Source organism: Ornithorhynchus anatinus, chromosome X5 (assembly GCF_004115215.2).
Source record: "Ornithorhynchus anatinus isolate Pmale09 chromosome X5, mOrnAna1.pri.v4, whole genome shotgun sequence".
NCBI classification, from domain to species: Eukaryota; Metazoa; Chordata; class Mammalia; order Monotremata; family Ornithorhynchidae; genus Ornithorhynchus; species Ornithorhynchus anatinus.
Window position 1 is genome coordinate 46,812,484 of NC_041753.1, and position 25,905 is coordinate 46,838,388.

Genomic DNA, 25,905 nt, shown 5'->3' on the forward strand with positions numbered 1-25,905 from the left:
AATTATGTGGTTAATTTAAGCCTACCATCTGTTATGGAGGGGGTAGGAAGGGTGGGGGCACCAGGAAAAGTAGTGAGAAGCAAAAATAGGAGACCAGATGGAAGAGTCTTGCCCTCAGGGTGGCCACCTAAGCCCTGAATCCCATGACTGGTCAGGCAATGAATGGCTCACGTATGGTAAGGTATGTGAATATGCATTTGTAAATATAGAAATGTGAAGTAAGTGTGGTGGGGAAGGTTATTTTACATATGCAAATGGATGTGTCTATGTATGTATGCATATGTAGATGGCTCGGTGACACTACTCCAGGAATCGGGAGACTTGGATCCTAGTCCTGGTTCTGCCTCTGTAGCTGCCTAATCTGGGCCAAGACCACACATGTATTTTGAAACATACTGCTCCCCTGCTTGCTTACTCACTCATTATATTCCAGGTTCCAATGGGAACAAGACTGGCAGGGATATGGGAGTGTGAGTTGTGCTGTGTGAGCCTCGAGCAAACAATTCCATCTGTCCTTTCTGATGGGAAACTATAACCATGCGTGGTAAGTGTAGCTCTGTGTGTGTGAATGCATGTGGACTGTGAGTTAGTGGGGAGGTTTGGTGTAAGTACGTAAAGTACTTCTATCGTAAGAAAAAAGTGTATGTTCATGAATGTTGGAATCGGTGTACGGTTGAGTAGAGGTTTGGATATTTGAGTCTGTGTGAGTATATACTTTGCAGGATGGGACAGAGTGATATGCAAGGGTGGACAGAAGCTAGTGCATTCTTTCCACTCCTCAATTTCTAAGCATGAAGATAATGCAGCCCTAGAAAGCACTCCAAAATCCCTTCCCACAAACCCTTGCTACCACAGCATCAGAGCCAGGATTCTGCTCACCTCCCCGGCTCGTCCTCCCCCGCCCCGCCACTTTTTAGGGAAGACCTGTGTTGCCGATGAGGGCAGCCAGGCCAGAGGAAGTAGGAGATAGAGATGCACTGGGGAAGAGCTGGACCATAGCAGTCTTTGACTCTACTATGTAGCCCCCACTTCCAAATCCTCTCCCTCTGCACTCTAAGATGAAAACTGAATGTGCTCGAGGCCTAAACGCTCCTCCATAATGTGGGATCCACAGTCCCAGCCACATGGGGCACACAAAAGGTTGTAAGTTGGGAGTGACTGGTGCTGTTTTCTCTTTTGCCTCTTTGTCTCCTGGTGAGTGATTGGCATCTTATGCCAATAAGCTTTCCCTTTGGGAATAGGAAATGAGGAATAGGCAGTAACTTGTTCTGTGAACTTCTGGGTTTTCCCCTCATATCTCCAGATGTGAGTCTAGTCCAGCTTGACAATCATGCAGCCAATCAATAGCCTGGGTTGTGGTGACCCATATGGAAACTATATCAATTACTCTATCGTGTTTTAATAAGGAGGTTCACAACACTTTTAAACAAAATGTTGAAGTAAATATACAATGAAATATTTAAAAAATACATACACTGCCTTTCCTTTGAAGAATTCAAATACTAAAACTCTTATTAGCCTCATTATCCTCCCAGATCATAGGTGCAGGGAAGCCCGTACTGACATTGTCAGTTTGCTTTTGCTTGGAGATGTAGTCATATTAGTGTCAGTAGTTGATGGCCCACTTGGTGCAATGCAATGTTTTAAGCGCTTGTGAAGTACAAAACACAGAAGTGACATGTTCCTTCCCCCAAAGGACCTTCCTTGTTTAAGGAGTACAGGCCCAAGTGCATAGGCAATGCAGAAGGAAGGGAGAATAGGGTAGAGGAAGTGAGGGTCTAGTCAGGGAAGTCTCCTTGGAGAAGATAGGACTTTAGGAGGGCTTGAAGATGGGGAGGGTGGTGCTCTAAGTACATCACTCCACTCTTCCTAAACCTCCAATGGTTGCCCATCCAACTCAGCACCAAACAGAAACACCTCACCACACCCAGCCCCAAAGCGCTTAAATCCATATCCATATATTCTGCTGCTTCCTCTCATTGTAATTTATTTTACTGTCTCCCTCACTGGACTGTAAGCTCCTCGAGGACAGGGATGGTGTCCTCCATGCTACTGAACTGTTGTGAAGCAGCGTGGCTCAGTGGAAAGAGCCCGGGCTTTGGAGTCAGAGGTCATGGGTTCGAATCCCGGATCGGCCACTTGTCAGCTGTGTGACTTTGGGCAAGTCACTTAACTTCTCGGTGCCTCAGTTACCTCATCTGTAAAATGGGGATTAAGACTGTGAGCCCCACGTGGGACAACCTGATTTCCCTGTGTCTACCCCAGCGCTTAGAACAGTGCTCAGCACATAGTAAGCGCTTAACAAATACCAACATTATTATTATTATTATTACTCTCTCAAGTGTTTAGTAGAGTGCTCGGCCCACAGCAAGCACTCAATAAATACCATTGACTGACTGACTTATTGGTATGAAAAAGTGGCTAGTGATTTGGCCAGCCTTGGGTAAAGTAATTGAACAACTATTTTTTTCTATTCCACATGGAAATGAGTTCTGGAAATCACCCTGAATTGTTCATTTTAAACCTAAATAAATTATATCCCAGCTATTCCAAATGCAGAAGGTTTTAGGTCCTTTCAAAAATTATGGCCTACAAATTTCTGCAAGTTGTTCAAGTACTAAGCATGTTTACTAGTTACTTTTGCTAAGTAATTCAAACATAAAGGAAACTACAATTCTCAGAATTCAGGAGTATTCTTGTAAGCTCATCCTCTAGTCCACCAACTCTGTTATACTGTACTCTCCCAAGTACTTAGTACAGTACTCTGCATATAGTAAGTGCTCAGTAAGTATGATTTATTTTTCCCCTTCTCATTTATTTCCTTCTCTTGCATTCACCACAGTGGAGGGCCAGGTTGTCCTGCACAGCTAGGAAGTATGGTCTCTTTAGCTTTGAGTGAAGTTTTTGCAGCCACAATATCATTGGTCAATGATCCCCATCTGATCAAGTGGCTCCCCAAAAAGCCACCCTATTCCAGCTCTCACTGACAACAGTATGTTTCCTTTCATGAACCAACAGTCTCTTTAGTCTAGTTCCAGCATATGTTCCTTCCTTCAGATTCTAAAAACCTACTTTTTCAGATATAATTCTCTTCTAGAGCCTTTCAGATAGGTTACAAAATTATTCAGGTTCACTAGCGGTTTTACTTTCCCACCAATTATCTCACTACTTCCCAAGATCACTGATGTCATGGGAAATTATGCTTTTACACAAAAAGCTGCCCTTCACTCCTAGTCCTGAATCCTCAATAACAGATGGCTTCAAGACACTGTAAACTACCCCTCCCTGGAAATGAATACTATAATTAGGATGGTCATACCTCTCAGTTTAGCTGGTAGAGAACTAAATTCCCTCTCAGTGACTGTGAATGATGGAGGAGGATGTATTGAAGTTCCCAGCATTTTGGAATGAACATACTGCAAAGAGCCAGAATGCTTTAGGATATAAACTAAGTATATATTGAAAATGATCTTGCCCAGATGGTGAAGTTCAGGGGTTTAAAGTGAGCAAGCATAAGAGGGAATTAGTACCCATTGGTTGGCTAGTTTAGTCAGATGGTCCCTGACACACAACATAGTTTGACAAAAAAAAAAAATAGGCAATTTTTCTCATTTTAATCCATAAAAATGTGGGCAATCTAACAATAATGCACTTGGTTTGGCAGGTAGTTTTTCAATTCTTCTCTTCCCGGTAGCCCCAAAGGAAAGATCTTAAATGTAAAAAGCATAGTTCTGGCCAGACAGAAACACTCATCACGTACAGCCCCAAAAGTACATTGGCAGCAGCAATAACTGCTATTGACATTGAAAGGAAGGAGGGCAATGAAGTAGGGCAATCTCCATCTTTCCTCCTTGTTGCCATGGGTTATTTGGTCATGAGCTCTGGGACTCTCTCGGCCGCTGGCCGCTTGACTTTGAGTCTGATCGGGTAGGGTCGGCTCGTCCCCCGACCCTGGTCATCGCCTGCTTATTAACACTATTGTAGTGTGCCTTACTGTAGCATGTTGCTATATTAGCGATCTCGCTTGTTATTGTTTATTGTCGTCAGACTTTGAATTTGATCAGGTCGCCCCTTAATCGAGTCTACCCCCGACCCTGATCATCGCCCCTTTTATTAACACGACTATATTATATCATACTGTATCATGTTGCTATATTAGCACTACTGTATTGTATCATACTGTATCATGTTGCTATATTATCGATTTCGTTTATTACTGTTTATTGTCAGTGCTGCCACCCACCTCTCTGGCCTCGCCATGTCCCTCCTCCCCCCCTCCCCCCTCCCGCCCCTTCCTATCCTCCCCTTCCCCTTCCCCTCTCTCGCTCAGCTCTTTCCCGCTCTCTCCTCTGTCTCCTCCCCGCTTCCCCTCTCCCGCCCTAGAACCCCACTTTACCAGCGCTACCCCTCTTCCCCCTCCCCCTACTCTTCCCCCCACCAAACCCCCTCTTCACCCCCTCCCACCTTCTCTCTTCCCCACCCATGCCCCATCCCAGTCCTCTTGTCCCACCGCTACCCCTCATCCCCCTCTCCCCGTCCAGGGCCCCGCCACCTCCTGCCCATCCAAACCCTCCCCTCCCCCCGCCCTTCCCCTCCTCCCCCCCTTGCACCCACAGCTACTTTCAAGTGTGGCCTCTGGAACCCCCGCTCTATTACAGGTAAGCTACCTTTCATCCATGACCTTTTCCTCTCTCGCTCTCTCCTCCTCCTCGCCCTTTCGGAAACGTGGCTCTCTCCCGAAGACACGGTCTCCGTCGCCGCTCTCTCCAGCGGAGGCCTCTCCTTCTCCCACTCCCCCAGACTCACCGGTAAGGGAGGAGGCGTCGGCTTCCTCCTCTCGCCCCGTTGCCGCTTCCGCACTATCCCTCCTCCCCCCTCCCTCTCCTTCCCCTCCTTCGAAGCCCATATCATTCGCCTCTACCACCCACTCCAGTTACTTGTCGCTGTCATCTACTGCCCTCCCGGTCCCACCTCCGACTTCTTCAACCACCTTGACCCCTTTCTCACCTTCCTTCTCTCCTTCTCTCTGCCCACTCTGATCCTCGGAGACTTCAACAACCATATGGATGTACCCGACGACTCCTCTGACGCCTGCCTGCTATCCCTCCTCGACTCTGCCGACCTCCTCCTCCACCATACCACGCCCACTCACCGACTCGGTCACACCCTCGATCTCGTCATCTCCTACCGCTGCACTATCTCCTCCCTCACCGACTCTGAAATCCCTCTCTCTGACCATAACCTTCTCACCTGCCTCATCTCTCACACTCCCTCCCCCTGCAAATCTTCGCTACTGCCCCACAGAGACCTCCGCTCTCTCGATCCCATCCGTCTTTCCAATAGCATCTCTCCTCACCTTGCCGCCCTGTCCTCTCTTCCCACTCTCGACGATCAGGCCTCCGCTCTCGACTCCACCCTCTCTACTCATCCCGACTCTCTGGCCCCCCTTTCCCTCCGCCGCTCTCGCTCCACTAACCCACAGCCCTGGATCACCTCCTCCGTCCGCCTCCTACGCTCCTATGCTCGAGCTGCCGAGCGCTGCTGGCGAAAGTCCAAGCACCAAGCCGACCTCACACACTTCAAATTTATCCTTTCCTGCCTTAACTCTGCCCTCTCCTCCGCCAGGCAAAGCTTCTTCTCCTCCCTCATCGACACCCATGCCCGTCACCCCCGCCGACTGTTCCGGACCTTTAACTCTCTCCTTAGGCCCCCTGTTCCTCCCCCTCCCCCATCTCTCACCCCCAATGATCTGGCCACCTATTTCCTCACGAAAATCAACACGATCAGGTCTGAGCTCCCCAAAGTCACCCCTCCGCCTCTCCCCTCCCCCGCACCAACCCCCTCCCCTACTTTCCCATCCTTCCCTGCAGTATCCTCAGAGGAGATCTCCTCCCTCCTCGCAAGTGCCACCCCCTCCACCTGCGCCTCGGACCCCATTCCCTCTCACCTTCTTAAAACCATCGCCCCTGCCCTCCTACCTTCCTTAACTTCTATTTTTAACCACTCAATCTCCAAGGGCTCCTTCCCCTCTGCCTTCAAACATGCCCACGTCTCCCCCATCCTAAAAAACCCGCTCTTGACCCCACTTCCCCCTCCAGTTATCGCCCTATCTCCCTACTACCCTTCCTTTCCAAAATCCTAGAACGAGTCGTCTACAATCGATGCTTAGAATTCCTTAACTCCCATTCTCTCCTAGACCCCCTCCAATCTGGCTTCCGTCCCCTCCACTCTACCGAGACTGCTCTCTCTAAGGTCACCCATGACCTCCTTCTTGCCAAATCCAATGGCTCCTACTCCATTCTAATCCTCCTTGACCTCTCTGCTGCCTTTGACACTGTCGACCATCCCCTCCTCCTCCATACCTTATCTCACCTTGGCTTCACGGACTCTGTCCTCTCCTGGTTCTCCTCTTACCTCTCTGGCCAGTCATTCTCGGTCTCCTTCGCTGGCGCCTCCTCCCCCTCCCATCCTTTAACTGTTGGAGTTCCTCAAGGGTCAGTTCTTGGCCCTCTTCTGTTCTCCATTTACACTCACTCCCTCGGTGAACTCATTCGCTCTCACGGCTTTGACTACCATCTCTACGCAGATGACACGCAGATCTACATCTCCGTCCCTGTCCTCTCCCCCTCCCTTCAGGCTCGCATCTCCTCCTGCCTCCGGGACGTCTCCACCTGGATGTCGGCCCGCCACCTAAAACTCAACATGAGCAAGACTGAGCTCCTCATCTTCCCTCCCAAACCCGGTCTTCTCCCAGACTTCTCTATCACCGTGGATGGCACGACCATCCTTCCCGTCTCTCAGGCCCGCAATCTCGGTGTCATCCTTGACTCGTCTCTCTCGTTCACCCCACACATCCTATCCGTTACCAAGACCTGCCGGTTTCACCTCTACAATATAGCCAAGATCCGCCCTTTCCTCTCCACCCAAACGGCTACCTTACTGTTACGGGCTCTCGTTATATCCCGGCTAGACTACTGTGTCAGTCTTCTCTCTGACCTCCCTTCCTCCTCTCTCGCCCCGCTCCAGTCTATTCTTCACTCCGCTGCCCGGCTCATCTTCCTGCAGAAACGATCTGGGCATGTCACTCCCCTTCTTAAACAACTCCAGTGGTTGCCTATCAACCTCCGCTCCAAACAAAAACTCCTCACTCTAGGCTTCAAGGCTCTCCATCACCTTGCCCCTTCCTACCTCTCCTCCCTTCTCTCTTTCTACCGCCCACCCTGCACGCTCCGCTCCTCCGCCGCCCACCTCCTCACCGTCCCTCGGTCTCGCCTATCCCGCCGTCGACCCCTGGGTCACGTCCTCCCGTGGTCCTGGAACGCCCTCCCTCCTCACCTCCGCCAAACTGATTCTCTTTCCCTCTTCAAAACCCTACTTAAAACTCACCTCCTCCAAGAGGCGTTCCCAGACTGAGCTCCTCTTCTCCCTCTACTCCCTCTGCCACCCCCCCTTTACCTCTCCGCAGCTAAACCCTCATTTTCCCCTTTTCCCTCTGCTCCTCCACCTCTCCCTTCCCATCCCCACAGCACTGTACTCGTCCGCTCAACTGTATATATTTTCGTTACCCTATTTATTTTGTTAATGAATTGTACATTGCCTTGATTCTATTTAGTTGCCATTGTTTTTACGAGATGTTCTTCCCCTTGACTCTGTTTATTGCCATTGTTCTTGTCTGTCCGTCTCCCCCGATTAGACTGTAAGCCCGTCAAACGGCAGGGACTGTCTCTATCTGTTGCCGACTTGTTCATCCCAAGTGCTTAGTACAGTGCTCTGCACATAGTAAGCGCTCAATAAATACTATTGAATGACCTATTGCCATCATAGCTGTGGACCTACCACGACCCCTGCTCAATTACAATTATAACAGAATCAGAAATCAAAGAAGCCAGGTTTCCCATTTGAAATATCTTTTGAACAAACTTTGGATTCAATTCCTATTAAGTTTTAAAGTTATTAAAAAACTAATAATCAGTTCCAAGAACTAGAATCTGGATTCCTGGGATTGCTAAAAGATTTTAAGCTCACTGAGGTCAGGCACCAAGTCTTTTATTTCTCGTGTATCAATCTCATTTACTGTGTGCAGAGCACCATACTAAGCACTTGGGAGAGTACAATATAACAGAGTCGGTAGCCGCATTCCCTGCCCACAACGAACTCACAGTCTAGACAGCTGTATGCTCCTCAAATACCAAAGATGGTATTCTGCACACAGCAAGATCTCAATAAATACTGTGGATCTTCTTTTATAAGGCTTTTAATTCAGCCTGAGACTTTGGGGGAAATCCCTTAACCTCAGTTGCTATGCTTCTTCAGAGAGGTAATTTGAGGCTTAATTAATGAATGCTCGTAAAGCAGCCAGAGATGTTAAGAGAACGAAAGACACTGCGTTATGGCATATTTCTGTAATTAGAAGGCTATATTTTCAGCTTTTACTCCCCATTGCTTGAGAGCAGGGATTGTCTACTTTTTTTTAATGGTATTTGTATTTTGCTTGGTGGTATTTGTTGACTATTTCCTATTTGCTAGTCACTGTACTAAATGCTGAAAATAAAGCAGTGGTGATGAGGAGTGCTACTTTTTTTTTTAATGGTGTTTAGGTGCTTGCTGTGTGCCAAACACTATACTAAGCTGTGGGGTATATGCAGGATAATCACATGGGACACAGTCCATATCTCACAGTTTTAACTCCCACTTTAGAGATGAAGTAACTGAGGAACAGAGAAGTTAAGTGACTTGCCCAAGCTCACACAGCAAAGTAGTGGGGCCAGGATTAGGACCCAGGTCTCCTGATTCCCAAGCCTGTGCTCTTTCCACTAGGCCATGCTACTTCTCAAGTGGTCTTTTTCTCTCCCAAGTACTTAGTACATGCTCTGCAAATAGTTAAGTGCTCAGTAAATACCACTGATGGATTGATTGACTGTAACTCATTGGTGCAGTATTATTAGCTGAGTCCCAAATATTTTCAGTTGATTTTACACCTTACTTTTTAAGTAATGTGTGTCTGTGTTCCATCATATTGGATTTGGTTTCTGCTAAAGCCCAATCTACATATAAATTGCTAAGAAATGGTAGTTTCATTGATTGTGAATTAAAGTTGCATCTACATGCCTTGTGTACAGCCTGGAGATACTTTAGAAAGGAAGCTCTGTCTACTTTTATGGCATACTTGAAAAACTTGGCTGGAGGAAACACAAACAAACTTCTTTGCACAGACTACCATTTATCAGCCAATTAAATATGTCAACGGCATTATAGAGACTGTAGCTTTCCCATGACTATGTTGCAGTATGCTGAAGTTTAAAGAAACTGCATTCAAGTGTACCTGCCCAAAATGGTCTCAGAACCGGAGAAGGATCTCAGTGTTTAGGAACCCCAATACGAAGCACGGGAAGCTAAGTGTGGCCTACTGGAATGAGGCTGGGCCTTGGAGTCAGAGAACTTAGGTTTTAATCTTTGCTTTGCCACTTGCCTGCTGTGTGACCTTGGGCAAGTCACTTCACTTCTCTGTGCCTCAGTCTCTTCATCTGTAAAATGGGGATTCCATAACCCTCTTTTCTCCTAGATTGTGAGCCCAATGTGGGACAGATACTGTGTCCAATCTGGTTATCTACCCATGGCTTAGTACAGTACTTGGCCCATGGTATACACTTAACGAATACCACAGTTTTTACATATAGCCATCTGTCCTTCCCTGGAGACTGAAGTTTACTGACAATAGTCTAGAATAGCTGTTATATTTATATTTGTAAAAGCCATATCCTTTTAGGCAGTATGTATTTAAGAAAACTGAGATACATAGATGTAAAGAGACTAATCCTTCCCCCATGCCCCTCCCAGAGATTGTATTTACACAGTACTGAGTGAAGAGAGTGTTAGCAATTATCTTGTTAATTTAATCTATGCTGATAGGCAAACTGGGTAGTTCAGGCCTCAAAGTGGTGAGGTTTTTTTTGTTTATTTGTTTTTGGCCCAAGTGTTTGGTTTGGTTGTCTGTATAGTCCAAATTAACTAGAGAGATGCTGTTTTTCACCTTCATTTTTACAATGACATCATTGTTGAATGAGAAATGACAGATAATACAACTAAGCTTTCCTGATTTTGATCCTCTTGTTCTGGTGGCTAGAAAACCAAAACCCACTTAATATTGGAATCAGGTTAAATGATGCATTTTCCAAATATCCCCAGTACTGAACATGAATTTAGTTAAAGTGCTGGTTAAAAGGTTACACTCATACCCATGAAAATGAACTAACTCGGTGCTAATTCAGCATTTCCCGCTCCAAAGGGCCAAAAGTTAGTGTGATAAAAGCAGATGTCTAGCATATTGCTGCAGATGGGAAAGAGCACTCAAAAGAGAGCAAATGGAAATACAATGTTTCTGGTTTTCTCTTATATGTGATTAGGACAGGCTAATTTGATTTGGGGCAGAAGGGTAGGGCTAGAAAAGAAAACCGCAAGGATATTTTGACTTTGTGGAGCCCTGAATTTCTTAAATGCTTTTAAATGTACCGGAAATATACAGGGCCTGTTGGCTAGAGAAGTACACTGTACTGGTATGTTTTGCATTATATTGATATGGGAACACAGCTATGAAAACCCCTAAAGCAAACTTCCATGCAATCGAAGGCATGATAATACAAGCATAACCATTTAGGTCAATACCCAGTGGCAAGATATGACTGTTGGTGTCAGAAAGTATCAGAGCAGATGGTACATAATGGATTAATTATAACATGCCTGGACATCTGGTGCAACAGTAATGCAGAGCTTCCCTCCTCCTCCATCAGCTGGCAGGCACCCTGTCCCAATAGAATAGCTAGGATTTCAACTACAGTACGTTTACATCTCTAAATAATCCATGTCCCTTATTGTAAACTTGCCTGAAGAATGATGCTTACTATTTAACACATAGAACTGACACATTTAGTCAAAATCCCTTTGTGGTGGATTAAAAATCTCATGCTAAGGCGTCGATTCATAGGAGGGACTGTCCCTTAGCATATTAACATTAGCCTGATTTAGAAGAATGATTCTTCTTTGGTCTGTGGATTATTTTGTAAATTCAGATGAGTAAAACCATAAAAGAGTAAATACTTTGTTTTTTTAGTGTTATTGGTAGACAACATATCTGTAGCTATAAGTATAACATTAAAAAGATCATTTGTGATGCATATGTAAATACAGTTTTGTCTAATAGTGAACTTTACCCATATGTATGGGTGTGCCTGGAAAAAGTCATGCATAACCAACTAATCTATTATACTTAGCACGTGGAATGCAGAAACAAGAATATTCCTTTGGGCATGATTAGTATTCTTAGACTACCCGAAATTCTTCAATTAAAAGCAAATTTACAATCTGCATCGTTACTAATTCATTACGGCAACTATCGAGTCTTAGAGATTTTTGTTAACAAAACAAAAAAATCCCTTTGAACCCCAAATTGTTTATAACAAGAGGAGCTGCTAAAAACAATGCACTCTGGGCACTGGGGATATATTTGGATACTTTACTTGCATCTATCTCAGTAGTCAATAAAAGCTTTACTTGGAATCCACTGACAGTTAATATATTGCAAAACTCGGAGTAGACATTTTAATGGAAGGTTTGGGGTTTAGGTTTAATCAGTTGGGAATAGGTGCACACAAATTCAATTATTATGTGAAAGTATACATGTTTCTATTGTCCCTATGTTAATCTAAAAATATTTTCTTTTTCATTTATACATCTATTACCTATTTTCCTTCCTCCTCAAGGTAATTAACTTTCTCCCTTATGACCATTTCAAAACTCCAATATATTTACAATAGGGAAATTAGTTTAGCTTCCAAGAATACTTGCAGAAAGAAGGGACTAAATGAGTAAAAATAATTAGAAGTTGGATTTCATTATTTCTTAAAAGAGAAAGTTGAGGTAGGAACAAACTTAGCAAGTGACTTGCTCTTGACTCTTTTCCAAATGTACTAATCAATCTGGTATTCCCTTCCTTATGTATTTTGTTTGCTTTTTGAGAAACTAACAGACTGATGTAACTCTTAATTCTGTTCATGCAAAGAGTTTTGAGATATTTAACTTATGGACTGCTTTTTCAAATTAATCAACTGAGCCTGAGAATTGAATATTGTACTATAATTTTTTCCTCAAAAAATAGAATGGAATTTAAATGCACTGCAAATTTGTATCAAAGATAAATGATACAATATTCCCCTTCTGACTTTGAGAGCCTCCACTAAATATTCCTAGTCATTTGTGGCTTTTGTGAGAAAAAGTGTGGAAAACAACAACAAAAAAAATCATTTTTATTATTTAGAAGCTGCATGGACAATAATAAAAGTTTGGAAAATCTGAAACCTGTGAATTTTAGCATTGCAACTACAACTCTCTTGCTCAACATCCTTTCCCATTGGAACATTAATAATATGTACTCTGAGAGTTGCTGGTTTTTAGGTAGCTAATAAGGTGTCTAAATAATTATCACTTCAGCTTTCCCACACACTAATTCCAATACGGAGACACGGTTATGTATGATTATAAAATGAGCTCAGATACAACAAGAAGCCCTCACTGCTATGAGTTAATGCTATTTAATGGTTTTGCTAATGGCATCGGAGATTACTGCCATTCATTTTCATAGAATGTGAAGCTCTCATGCAGTAATGTTATAAACGAACAATACTGAACTACGCTCTTAGAGCTTTGGCTTTTCCTAGAATAATACCAAATGTTGTTGATTAGTAACACTCAGTGAAGAGAAGATGGCTTCACCTCAAGTGCCAAGTGAAAATTTGCAAACACAGTCCACAAAAAGAAGCATATTGGGGCCAATGATCTGGTCTAGGCTATACTTAAAGCCAAACAACGATGGGCTGGCCAAAGGTGGACCAAGGCTCACGATTAACAAACGAGACCCCAAGAAGAAGAAGAAGACATCCATCCATATAAATCCCCAAAATACCCCAGGCAGAACATTTGCGACAGAGATGGTACACTATGATTGAAATAGAACTCAGTGGTTTGTCATCAACTTCACTGCGGAACCAATGGGGCAAGACAGATTAAAAATAATTTAATGAAGCTATAATAATTTGATATGAGCTTATTTCACTTTGTGCTGAATGAAGTCATTACATATGTTATGTTATAGAAGTTTCTTGTGGGTTATTTTAAATTTTGGACTCTTCCTTACCCCTGTATCGTATCTTAGCTAAAGCATCTTCTGGCAGTTTAAGCCTCTCCAAAACATACTGATTTGATCAATTCTGCTCCCATGCAAAATGCCAGCTTCACAGGTATGAGGACAGGCGGTTACTTCATTGGATAAATGTTTCACCAGCTGGGAAATTACACTGTTTTACTGATCAGGGAAGACTCGAGTCACTCATTACCTTTCCACCTGAACCTGATATGGCTGGGAGGTAAAGAAATGGGAAAAAAACATTGTTATTTAGTAACCAAATAACAATAGAAGAGGGGCCGGATAGACAGGCTCAGGCTCAGGATTACATGGGATAATTATTAAAATGAAGTAGAAAGCACCTCGTTCCAGGGATAACCTAATGAAAGAAAGCTCTGGAAAAGCAATTTTGTAACTACTTAAAAATATAACTTCTGTTTAAAAAGGCATATACTGATGTAGGTGGCAATTTGGCTCGAAAAATGCAAATGTGGAAAAACACAGTTTCTGGATAAATGTGGTTGTCTACTGGGAAAAAAGGTACCTTTTATGCAGCTAGTGTTTCATTTGTGCTAGGGTTGTTCTAGAACATAGCCCTGCCAATTCTGAGCTTTGCAGCTCATAGCACCAGTAACCTTGGGCTTCAGTGTTTCATGTTACACATCAGGAGTGTGTTGTGCTGCTGCTTATAGGAGCCCCTTCAGCTCTTTCATTACCCATTAGGCCCTGAGTGAATCTTTCACAATGACCAATTCACATGCCCATGCATAGGATTACATCATTTTTATCTTTGTGACTTAAACCTGGGTTCAGGACACAGGGGTGACTTCTCTGACAGGCAACACCACAACTTCCTTTCACCACCTAAGGAAGTTACTAGGTTTTGGGGGCAGGGGGTGTCACCAGAATGAGTAAAATTACTAGTGTGCATGGTTATTGTCCCTGTCCACAGATGCAACAGAGGGAGAAAGTGCCTACCTCTAGGGCAGCCCCGCCAACCCCCCTACCTCTTGCAAGAGTCAGGGAAGAAGAGCAATTCTGCTTGATCCTATTTTTTTCCCCCCTACCCGCCCATGTAAATCCAACCTGTCCACCCAGGTTTATGTAAGCCAAATCCCTGTATTATAGGGGGAAAAAACAATTTTGTGTTTATATAGTGACTTCCTCCTGAAGAACTTTTTTACAGGTTTCTTCTTAATCTTCAAAACTTCCCAGTTAGGAAGGTATTTGGAAGATACCATTCCATCACTGAGGTAGTCTACATAAGGTCAGGAAGGAAAGCTTTAGAGAAAGATCAGTGTTGAACCCACCCTATTTCCCAATCAAGCTCTTTTTGGCCTTCATCAAGCTGCTCTGTATCATGCATTGAGTAAAGATTAGCCTTTGATTAATGAAATATTTTCTGTCCCATTCCCTAATCTTCTAAATAACATCTAGGATTCATTTCAGTGGAATTAAGAGTACCCCCCCCCCAGCAAGGCCTCCAGAGACCACTAATGATCTTAAACCGTTGCTTCATACAATCTCTTTTGAAGAAAGCCTAATGTACTTTTTTCAATTACATACCACCCCAAAAAGTGGTAACGTGCATAATCCTAAAAAGATTCATGCCTATTTGTCAAAGATGTAAATGGAATAAGAACCACAACAATGTGGCTTATTTTTCTTCTGAGGAAAGCTTAAAACTCAGTGGGCTCCATTCTCCACCGTGCCTGCTACTTAGCTGGTAGTCACCAAGAGCTTAGAACAGGGAGTAAGGGAATGGTAAAGTTGAAGAATTCAGTTGCCTGCCTGAGAGTCTAACCTTGGAAGCAAGGGTTGGCTCTCTCCAGGGGTTCACCAAATTAAAATAAAAATAAATAAATGTTGGTATTTGCTAAGCGCTTACTATGTGCAGAGCACTGTTCTAAGCGCTGGGGTAAACACAGGGGAATCAGGTTGTCCCACGTGGGGCTCACAGTCTTAATCCCCATTTTACAGATGAGGGAACTGAGGCATAGAGAAGTTAAGTGACTTGCCCACAGTCACACAGCTGACAAGTGGCAGAGCTGGGATTCGAACTCATGAGCCCTGACTCCAAAGCCCGTGCTCTTTCCACTGCGCCACGCTGGGTTTGAGACAACCCTTCTAAACATTCTCCAAACAGGACCAGCTCCTTGAAGCAAATTCTAGTGAAATCCTGCTAAAATCCTGGGCAGAAATCCTGTCTGGTGCTTGACACTGTAGCTAACTTCAGAGGGACCTAAAATAGCAGACCCCATCCCACCATGTAACTATTACCAACCTGTCGCATCTGACACAACTGCTGGCCTGGCAGACACCTCAGGGACATATGGTGGGTTAATAAGCCTTCTAGGCATAGGTTTCTGCATAGAGAAATGTCCTATTAGCAGGATTCAACAAATGTTGGTTTAGTTGTCAATTAAGTAAAATTCCCAACTCTCAGACTCCCTCTTCATCTGCTTATCTGTTTGTTGAATGTGGTGGTCTGACTCCTGCTGTATTTGCTAATTACCCATAAGATTAAGGGAGCAGCTGCAAGTCACTAATCTATGGAAAGAAGAGAAAAAGACTTGCAGGAAAGTGAATTGTTGAGGCCTGCCTAGAGCAGATATTAAGGGGTTGGTCTGGCCTGGGAGAGTTGTAGAATGGCAAGATCCAGAGAGCAACTTGGTAGGGAGAGTTTTCTTACTTACAGGGGTAGGTGCCACAAAGTTAGAACTCCTCTCCTATAGTGGAGTTCTTTTTTGGTTTTTGTATGTCAGCTTCCTGTAGGGACAGCCTGACTACACAAAGCTAACTCCACTCTGAAAAAGCAGTTAATGATCATAACTCCAGGACATTCTTGTGTATGGGAAGAAGCTCTCCCTCCCTCCCTGCAGTGGTAAATCGACTGGCAACTTCACAAGTGCCTTTCCTGCTGAGATCTACACTGTAACAATTGATAATGGAAAACAGCAGTCATGTATTGAATAATTTAGCTGTGGTTTAACCTAGGGCTCAGTATTTCTAAAGCCTAGTCACCAGGTAAATATTTTACAAAAAGGAGACCCCTCCCTGAACATCCTTCCTCTCATGTCTACGAATCAAAAGAGTAGGTAATGTTATGGACAGGTTGTTGGGGAAATGGGAAGATGAGGGCTCGTAAAGAGATATCTATTACTAGTAAAGGTAGAATGGGTAGAAGACAATATAACAACTTTTACTTCTATTTGAAATAAAATTGTTGTATTGTTCCTCTCCAATCTCACCCTGTCCCCTCCATGCTGCTCTTTAAAGTCTTGGCACATAGTAAGCACTTAACAAATAATAATATCGGTATTTATTAAGTGCTTACTATGTGCGGAGCACTGTTCTAAGTGCTGGGGTATATATAGGGTAATCAGGTTGTCATTCATTCATTCAATGGTATTTATTGAGCACTTACTATGTGCAGAGCACTGTACTAAGCGCTTGGGATGAACAAGTCGGCAACAGATAGAGACAGTCCCTGCCGTTTGACGGGCTTACAGTAATCCCCATTATACAGATGAGGTAACTGAGGCACAGAGAAGTTAAGTGACTTGCCCACAGTCACACAGCTGACAAGTGGAAGATCCGGGATTCGAACCCATGACCTCTGACTCCCAAGCCCGGGCTCTTTCCACTGAGCCACGCTGCTTCTCTACCAACATTATTATTATTTTCTGTTTTGTCATTTGGCAATAATGGATTGTAGTTTGATGAGGTCTTTAGTGGACAGCAATACCTCCAAATAAAATACAATTAACTTAGAGGCATTGGCTTTATTCATTTCTCAATGAAGTTGCCACCTCAGTTCAAGATCTTCTTTAGTTATCTGCTCAGGGATCTCTTCAACCCCTTGAAAAATCTGATGCAAACTGTGAGCAGAACTTCCTCCAAAATCCATCCAGCGCTGATTAATCTCAATCCAGGTGGGGAGGGTGCGGGGGAGGAGGCGGGGGAGGGATTTACTTACCTGTAGCGCTCGGCCAAAACAGTGGGGGCCGGTCGGGCGTATACGTGGGCAAAGCATCAAACAATATAGGATGTATTGAAGGGTGGTTGTAACCCGGGGAAAAGTATCAAACAATATTGGTTCTTTCCCCAGAGTGGTTGTAACTTGGGGTATGCCTGTAATAACAATAATAATAGTTATTATTATAATCTGCACAATACACTATGGTGGCCAGAGGGTGCTTTTGCAGTCATTTCTGCATTACCAGGGCAAAAATACCATTAATAAAGGGCCTCGGGTGATTCTGGATCTAGTAGCCAAGCCAGAATATATGGTAACCAAGTTCATTTGGGGCTAATTTCCAAATTATGGTCCTGCTAAAAGGTCAAGTGTGGGTTAGAGTATATTGTGGCATACCATCCATTTCCACGATTTCTTAATGGAAGTCAGGAATGCTGCAGTCAATCTTCGGTGTTTATCACCAGGGATGCTGCAGATTCCTCCTGGGTCTCTTACTTAACATAAAACAGTGCTCAATGAATAGTAGTAGTTATAGGAATAGTAGTGATGGGTTCTTTTGAGTTTCCACTGAGTGCACTCTACCATTCCAAACTCTTGGGAAAGTACAACAGATGCATGAGACACATTTCCTGCAAATGAGAAGCTAACATTCTAACTAGGAGAGACAGAGTTTTTTTCTAAACAGTACTGCTGCTACTGATAGTGTCGGTTTTCTGACTCAGTTTCCTCTTTTGAAGAGCAACTGACAGAACTATTGTAATGCTTAAAGTCTTCCAGACTCTTGAGGTAAAATGTTCAATCTACAAGTCAAATGTGACCATGATTAACTTCAAAGACGAATTCCTTTAAGTGTACCATGAGTATTCAAGAAATCAATGACCAGGGGATTAAAGTTATCGAGACCCTAAATTATGCCTTATAATTCAATGATTAATTGCAAATAGTCCCATTAATGGTGTATTTTTCAGGTATCCTCATTACTGACTAAGGGTAGATTTTTAATACTCAAGAAAAATCCATCCATCAATCGATAGAATTTATTGAACACCCGTGGGGAGACTGCTGTACTATGCACTTGGGAGCATACAATAGAGTAAGCAGACAATTCATAAACAGTTCTAAAGATTTCCAGATAATTTAAATCAATGAATTTTGAATTCAGGCAGTGTCAGGTCAACCAGAATTTAACGTTCATATGTCAATGTGCCATTTAATTTTAGAGTATCGAATGACCCAGATAACCTATCTTTTTATATCATGGGATGAAATCCAATTTATAGTGCTTCAGGTATCTTTCTGTATTCTCTGCATTCAATCTTTGTTCAAAATCCTTAGACAAAAAGAATCAGGGGTTTTCTCATAGCTTTTCAGTTGTGAAGATGTACCTCCTCACTGACTTCCCTCAGAACTGAACAGAGACATTAACTCAAATTCAAATATTTGCTAAGAAACTCACCCATCATATTCATATAAATGCAGTCTAGACAAGAGGACGATAGCTCAAACTGGCTGCAGAAACTCTAAAATCATCCACTTTAGGAAAACTGTCTCCTGTTATGCCATCAGGAAGTACCCAAGAGCTACATCAGTTGGAGTGACCAGGTATGCTCAGTGACCTTCCACAACTCATTCCTCCAACTGATTTCAACTCATGAAACTATGCCATTATCCTTCTGAGTTTCTTATTCAAATTTCCTTATCTCCCTTTCTGATCCTTGAAATCATTTTCGATGTGTAACTTCCACCTCAGTCCCATCACTTTTCAAGACTCTTTCCCTGGTAAGACTTGAGGAGTTGAGCCAGAGCTTATAACTCTTATTTGGGGGGTTGCCCCTGGTTGTCATTAGTCTGCATATAGGGTTGAGGACTGGGTCTCTGCTCTTTGTTTTGTTTTTCCACACACTAGTCTCCAAGTTGAGGCAGGCATTCCTGAACTCATTGGTACCTGTGCCTTGAAGGGATGGTCCATGCCCAGATTAGTATTTGGGGGCTCTAGAAAATATAATTTAATAATCTGTGTTTGTGCATATAAAATAGTATTTTATCTATGGTAAAGCTCAATGGGAAAGGTAAAAAAGAAAAATGGCCAAGCAGGTGTAAGCCTAGGTTGTTCACCTAGCTCTTTTGATAATTAAAATTTTGAAATGTGCACAACCTATACACGCATAGAGGAATAACACACTAAACTCCAAGTATTTCTTTGTACGGTTAAGTCCTCTTTATCACTGCAGTTAATCTCTCACTGCTCACAGTTATACTGGATATACTGTCCTTGATAGAGGAGGAGATATTTGGACTGGCTGTGCCATTCATAGCAGACCCCCAGCACTTCATGTCTGCAATTACCTCGGGGCTCTGGGAAGATCCCAGTCAATGTCCCTTGTCTATGTCACTTTTGTGAGCATCAGGGTCATGGGACACACAGCATCTCCTCCATTAGATTGTGAGCTCTTCAAGGACAAGAGGTCATGTCTTTATAGTTACTGTATGTTCCTAAGTGCCTAGTACAGTACCTTGATTGATTGACTGAGTCCAGGAGACCAGCATTCTAGTCCCAGCTTTGCTATTGGCCTGCTGACTAATCCTGGTAAGTAACAACCTCTCTGGGTCTCAGTTTCTTCATCTGTAAAATGGGAATAAGACGGTGAGCCCTGTGGAGGGTGGGGACTGTGCCTGATCTGATAATCTTGTGTCTATCCTGGTGTTTCACCCACAGTAAGTGATTAATAAATGTCATCATTATGACATTTTAATGATTGTCTTCCAGAACTCTTCCCAATGCCACAGGCACCATTCTGGCTGACTAATGACACTAGCAGATCCCACAGGGACAGTGCAGATGCTAAAGCTTTGTATAACTGGCTTTGACTCCTGGAAGTGGTATCTGTTTAGTGCCTACTACGGGCCAAGTACTCTACTCAGCACTGGGGTAGATTCAAGATAATCAGGTCGGACATAGATCCTGTCCCACAACAGGGCTCAGTCTAAGTGGGATGAAAAATAGGTATTGAATCCCCAATTTACAGATGAGAAAACTAAGGAACAGAGAAGTGACTTCCCCAAGATCCAACAGCAGGTAAGTGGCGGAGCTGGGTTTAGAACCCAGGTCCTCTGACTCCCAGGCCAGTGCTCTTTCCACTAGGTTATGCTGCTTCCTATCATTCTCTCTGGACCAGGCATAGACCAAATGTTAAACAGAGTTAGGACCCAAAAGTCAAGGGACTTGGACAGAGCCTAAGATTGGTCCTGGGGAGGGTGAAAGATTTTCCTTTCCCTCACAGACCGTCGGGCATTGCTCAAACTTAGTCATCTATCTCTTGTTGCTACACACCAACCTGGTCTGTAGGCTATTGGTGTTTCCTGGTACTTAGTGGCTAGGCATAGCCTTTCAAATTGGGCTATGGGAAAAAAAAATATTGAATCAAAATAAATGAATCAGTAACAAAACACCAGTGAAATCCTATAAAACAATGATATCATTTTCCAAATTGTTTGCCTTTGCCTAGTGAGGGAAATGGAAAGAGAAGTAGCCTTCTCTGCCTTACTTCCCCTGCCTCTACCTTCCCCGCCTCATTCTCCCTCACACCACCTTCTCCCTTCTTTCTCGTACACACACCCGACATCCAGTCCCCTGCACTCACCACAAACTCACTTGCCCAGTCACCCATTCCATCCCTCCCAATCTTCCCACACAAACACATTTAGCCAAACACACACCCACTCATGCAGATGCACATACATGCACACACAAATATACACTGGATCTTAGGTACAAAGAGATGAAGGAAAGGAGATGGCTGCCCAGACAGAGGGGAGGAGTTGACCTGATCAATAGGTCTCTCTTAAGGAAGGAGTGAGGTTGTTGCCACCATACCAGCGAGAGACAGGAGGAGGGAAAGATGGGGCCATCAATCCCCCTTTATTAATGTAGTTGCCACAATGGCAGAAAACTGGGAGATAGGCTTGCGGTGGGGGAAAAGAGAAAAAGATAGCCTGGGCCATCAGTTTCTTCTCCCCAGAGAACCGAGCTGCTCTGGTACTGGCATTCATGATGGGCAGGGGTGGGATGATAGGCCCAAACAGACTTAACCTCCAGATATTGCTCTCCAAACTGAGTCCATCCAGATGCAGACCTGCCTAACGGAGCAGACCGAGTAGGATCCTGAAGACCTTTTGGATGTGTGCTTTGGAAACAATGTGGCCTAGGGGAAAGACTACAGGCCTGGGAGTCAGAGGACCTGGGTTCTAATCCCATCTCTGTCATTTACCAGCTGTGCAACCTCGGACAAGTCACTTTATGCCTCTGTGCCTCAGTTTCTTCAGCTGTAAAATGGAGTGTCAATACTTGCTTTCCCTCCTCAAACTGTGAATCCCATGTGGGACAGGGACTGTGTCCAACCTGATTAATTTGTATCTACTCCAGTGCTTAGAATAATGCTTGACACATAGTAAGTGCTTAACAAATAATTATTACTTTTTATATATATATACATACATATATACAGATTAAAAAAAGCTCACAAGAATTCCAAAATTCCACCCTTATAAAAAGAACTTTAATCATTTGTTGACATTTAATGGTAAGCCCTTATTCCTTCAATTGGTCTACAAATTGATTCCTTCAGATCCATGACTAAAATCCACCCTTTTCTCTTCATCCAAACTGCTACTTTGCTGATCCTAGCACTTATCCTATTCTGCCTTGGCTACTGCATCAGCCTCCTCGTTGACCTCCCTGCCTCCCGTCCCTCCTCACACCAGGCCATACTTTGCTGCCTGGATCGTTTTTCTAACAAAAACACAATTCAGTCCATGCTCCCCACTCCTCAAGAATCTCCAGTGATTGCCCATTCACTGCTGCATCAAACAGAAATTCCTTACCATCGCCTTTAAAAGCACTCTGCTTGTCCCTTCCTACCTTATCTCACTGATCTACTACAGCCCAGCCCGTACACTTTGCTCTTCTAATGCCAGCTTGCTCACTGTTCTGATCTCATTTTCTTGCGGCCAACCCCTTTCCCAAGTCCTCCATTGGACCTGAAACTCCCTCCCCCTAAATATATGCCAGATAACCACCCTCCCCACCTATTAAGGTCAAATCTCCTCCAAGAGACCTTCCCCAGTAAAGCCCTCTTTTCCCTGGCTCCCTCTCTGTTCTGTTTTTTCTATGCACTTGAATGTGTGACCATTGGGCATTTGGTATTCACCCCACCCACAGTACTATGTATGTATAAATTATATATTATAAATTTATATTAATGTCTGTCTCTCCCTCTAGACTAAGTTTGTTGTGGGCAAGGTATGTGGTTACCCATTCTGTTGTACTCTCTCAAGTGCTTAGTACAGTGTTCTGCACACAGTGAGCACTCAAATACCACTCAAGATCTGACTTGTTTGATAAAAATAGTTACAAGTGATTGGCCTGTTATGACAATTTTATATTGGTATGCAACTAGGGTACCACTGATGCCTAAAAATCAGTCTACAGAGAAATACTTAATTTTCTCTTTTTTACCAGTGTGCCTACGTGTGAGAGAAATGGTAAGGGAGACATTCATTCTCGAAATGGATTTTGCTTGACTTAAAGAATTTGACATAGAGAATTTTAAGTCCTTTCAGAAATGGGGAATTTATTCTTAACAATCAAAAGAACATTTCAAAACTTTTGGTCTACCACTGGGAGAAATGATTAAAAACAAACTAGCACAGATTTCTTCAGAGCCACTTGAATTGCTTTAACATAGGTGTTAACTTTACGTTTTCTGTTTGTAGGGAATGTCTTTTGCTGCTGTCATTTTCCCAAGTGCTTAGTCGAATACCTCACACCCCACTGAGTGCTCAATACAATTACTCCTACTACCCCTATTTCAACCATAGTGACCAGACATCCTGCTTACGTGTTCTGTCCTGCCATTTGAAAACACTTAGGACAGGGCGGTAGAAGGGACCCTTCAGCTGCCACAACTGTGACAGTAGGGAGAAGAAGAGGGAGAGGAAGTGGGGGAGGGGGAAAAAGAAGTGGTGGAGGAATGGGAAACAGAGACCAGAGGAGGAGGGGGATGAAGAACCATCACCACTAAAGTGAACTGACACCTGAGGGGTGGTGTTAAGAATAGGAATTTCTGGTGTGGGTGGAATTATGTACTTCCTAGTACATTGAAAACTCCCAGCCATGCATGCCCCAGTCAGGCCAGTTCAGCTGGGAAGGCTGACAGGGCTGCTATCGCTGCCACCTGCAGATGTGCTGACAGCAGCCTGGTTGAACTGGCTTGTCGGCCATGCCACTGTCGCCACTTCCACCCAGTCATACCAATGGCTGAATTGAATGGTCTATTATGCACTGTTCTTTTGCTCTCATTATGGTGATCACCATCGTCACCAGGAAGAAGCGGCAGTGGCAGAAGCACCCAGAACAGTGGGTGAGCTTTCCTCTCTCTCTCTTTTTTTGCTTTCTTTCCCTTTCACTGATCCCCTTTCTCTTTTTCTCTTCTTTCCTCCCTCTTGCCCACTCTTCATTTTCCTCTCTGCCCCTTTACTGCTCCCTTTCCCCTTCTACTTTTCCTTCTCTCCTTATCTCACTTCCTTTCTCTGTCTCTGTCCCTCCATCTCTTTCTGGCTCTATCCCATGCCCACCTTGAACTAAGGAAATCTGTTCACTTTAGTTTTCATACAAAAGTGCCCAACACTGTCAAGTGTGAAAGTATCTGGAGTTGAAATGAAGGCATTTTTCACATTTACTCTTTTACCTGTGTTCATTTAGTGTTCCTGTATTGTGCTAGTCTTAAAGTCTTCTATTTCTCATTGTTGTTGGAGAGAAAAAAGAACTCTTTATTCTATCCAACACCAATGAAGAGTGGTTTGGAGCCAATTAGAAAAATGCAGGAAACATTTCTCTTCATACTCACACCTCTTCTGTGCTTTATATAAACAATCCAGGTTAGAGCTTAGGGGAGGGTGCCCCAAAGAGGTAGCTTCAACCCTGCTTGAGGGGGCTATCTGTGCTCTCAAGGGCTGTATCAAGTACTGTATGCAAATGATTACCATTGAGTTTCTATTGGTTCCTCATTCAATTTATCATAACCAAATAGGTACTATAAAGACATTAGTGTTACAAAGCTAGTAATATAGAGTGACATGACCATAACTAGGAATTGTGAGGGGTTTTCTTCAAAGACCTTAAAAATAGTTGAAAATAATGATCCTGATTCTCCCCTAGGAGGCCTCCAGGGATGCAGCATGAAGTCACAGGAACAGTGTAGGGAAACATAAGTTGCCTCTGCAAACCAACTTTGATCAGAGAATTGACCCCAGGATAGGAGTGCACTGTACTCCCTAGCTACACAGTCAGTTAGGACTGTGTTTCTAGTGAATGAAGTACGACCCAACCATTCGTGCTTAAGCTTAGTGGCAATTTGGGTATCCAAGGTCTGGCTGGTATAGGCTGGGGTGCCCGCTCCAGCTTGCAGGTGTCCCCTGGGCAGTAGGTAGGCTGGTTTTGGATTCAGGGATTCCACAGGAGACTGGTATTGTTCTCTGAATCTCATTTAGAAGTAATATTAAAATTACATACACACAAAACCTTAAAGGTTTCCATCTTTCTTCATTTTTGGAGCATAGGGGTAGAGCATTAACCCCATCATTTTCACTATCCATAAGGATGGCACTTGCTCTCCTCCAAAATACTTCTGGTTGCACAGGAGGGGTAGGGAATGAGGTTAAAACAATGGTAAGAGCATATCCAGACCAAGTAGTAAGATGGTCAATTTATTCCCACTCTTTCCTCTCTTCACTCATTCCACAACTCTCTGCCCACATAAACTGCCCTTCCCAAGGGGGAATCCAACTGACCCTCTTCTTCAGCTGATAATAACCTCACAAAATCATTCTTTTAATTTTCATCCTCATCCCATACCAGGGGTACTAACAGTAAGTAGAGCAAATGCCTGGAGAGAAGAGTAAAAGGAAAGAGAATGAAGGTGGAAGTGAAGGTATTGTGAGACTCTTCTTGCAAATTATGCAATATCAACCGATTGATCAATGACAGTTATTGAGTGCTTACAAGTGCAGACAGCTATACTAAGCGCTTAGGTTCCCTGCCCACAGGAGCTTGGGAAACACAGGAAATGGGACTAGTAGAGAGGCCAGGAAAATGACAAAATTAAAAAAAAATCACCGACTCCATAACCAGAAAGTGCTCAAACCTCCAATTTCAGGTTCCTCGACCCCTTCTCCCCACCTTGCTACTATTAAATCGCCATAAATGAAGACACTGACAGCAACATAAAGAGGTGACATTATTTTAAGTGGGATTGGGTACTGGTTATATGTCACATCTAGCCATAGCTGGAGCACTTGATGGCTACTTCTGGGTGATAGGGGTGTTTGGTGCTCACAGTTTGCCTCTGATAAGCTTTGGACATTCTCCCACCTACCAACTCCACTCTAGCCCGTTCATCCCTGGTTAGCCTGGGAGAACAGAAGGAGAACCAATCAGTAGGAAGCCCTGCCCAAGGGCCAGGGGAGCTAGGTAGCTGAGACAGAAAACCCATTCCAAGCTACAGTGGACCACAATTGGAAAACTGGACTATAGAAGATCAGTGAAGTAAGGTAGGAAGGGGAAAGCTGATTGAGTGCTTTTAAGTCAATGGTAAGGAATTTCTGTTTGATGCAGAAGTGGATGGGCAACCCACTGGAGGTTCTCCAGGAATGGGGAGGCATGAACTGACCTGAACTCCACCCTCTGCCCCACAGC

The 25,905-nt window shown here is 43.8% G+C and overlaps 1 protein-coding gene across 2 annotated transcripts in view; it reads right to left on the reverse strand.

The window, feature by feature from the left end:
- LURAP1L (leucine rich adaptor protein 1 like) overlaps nt 1-25,905 on the reverse strand; it is a 42,480-nt gene that overhangs the window by 11,572 nt on the left and 5,003 nt on the right. The window contains exon 2 of one of the 2 annotated variants that reach the window (XM_007655622.2): nt 17,154-17,308. The exons of the other annotated variant lie outside the window; for it this stretch is intronic. Coding sequence (XP_007653812.1) covers nt 17,154-17,308 — 155 coding nt within the window. The remainder of the gene's footprint in view (nt 1-17,153; nt 17,309-25,905) is intronic. 2 annotated transcript variants of the gene reach the window in all.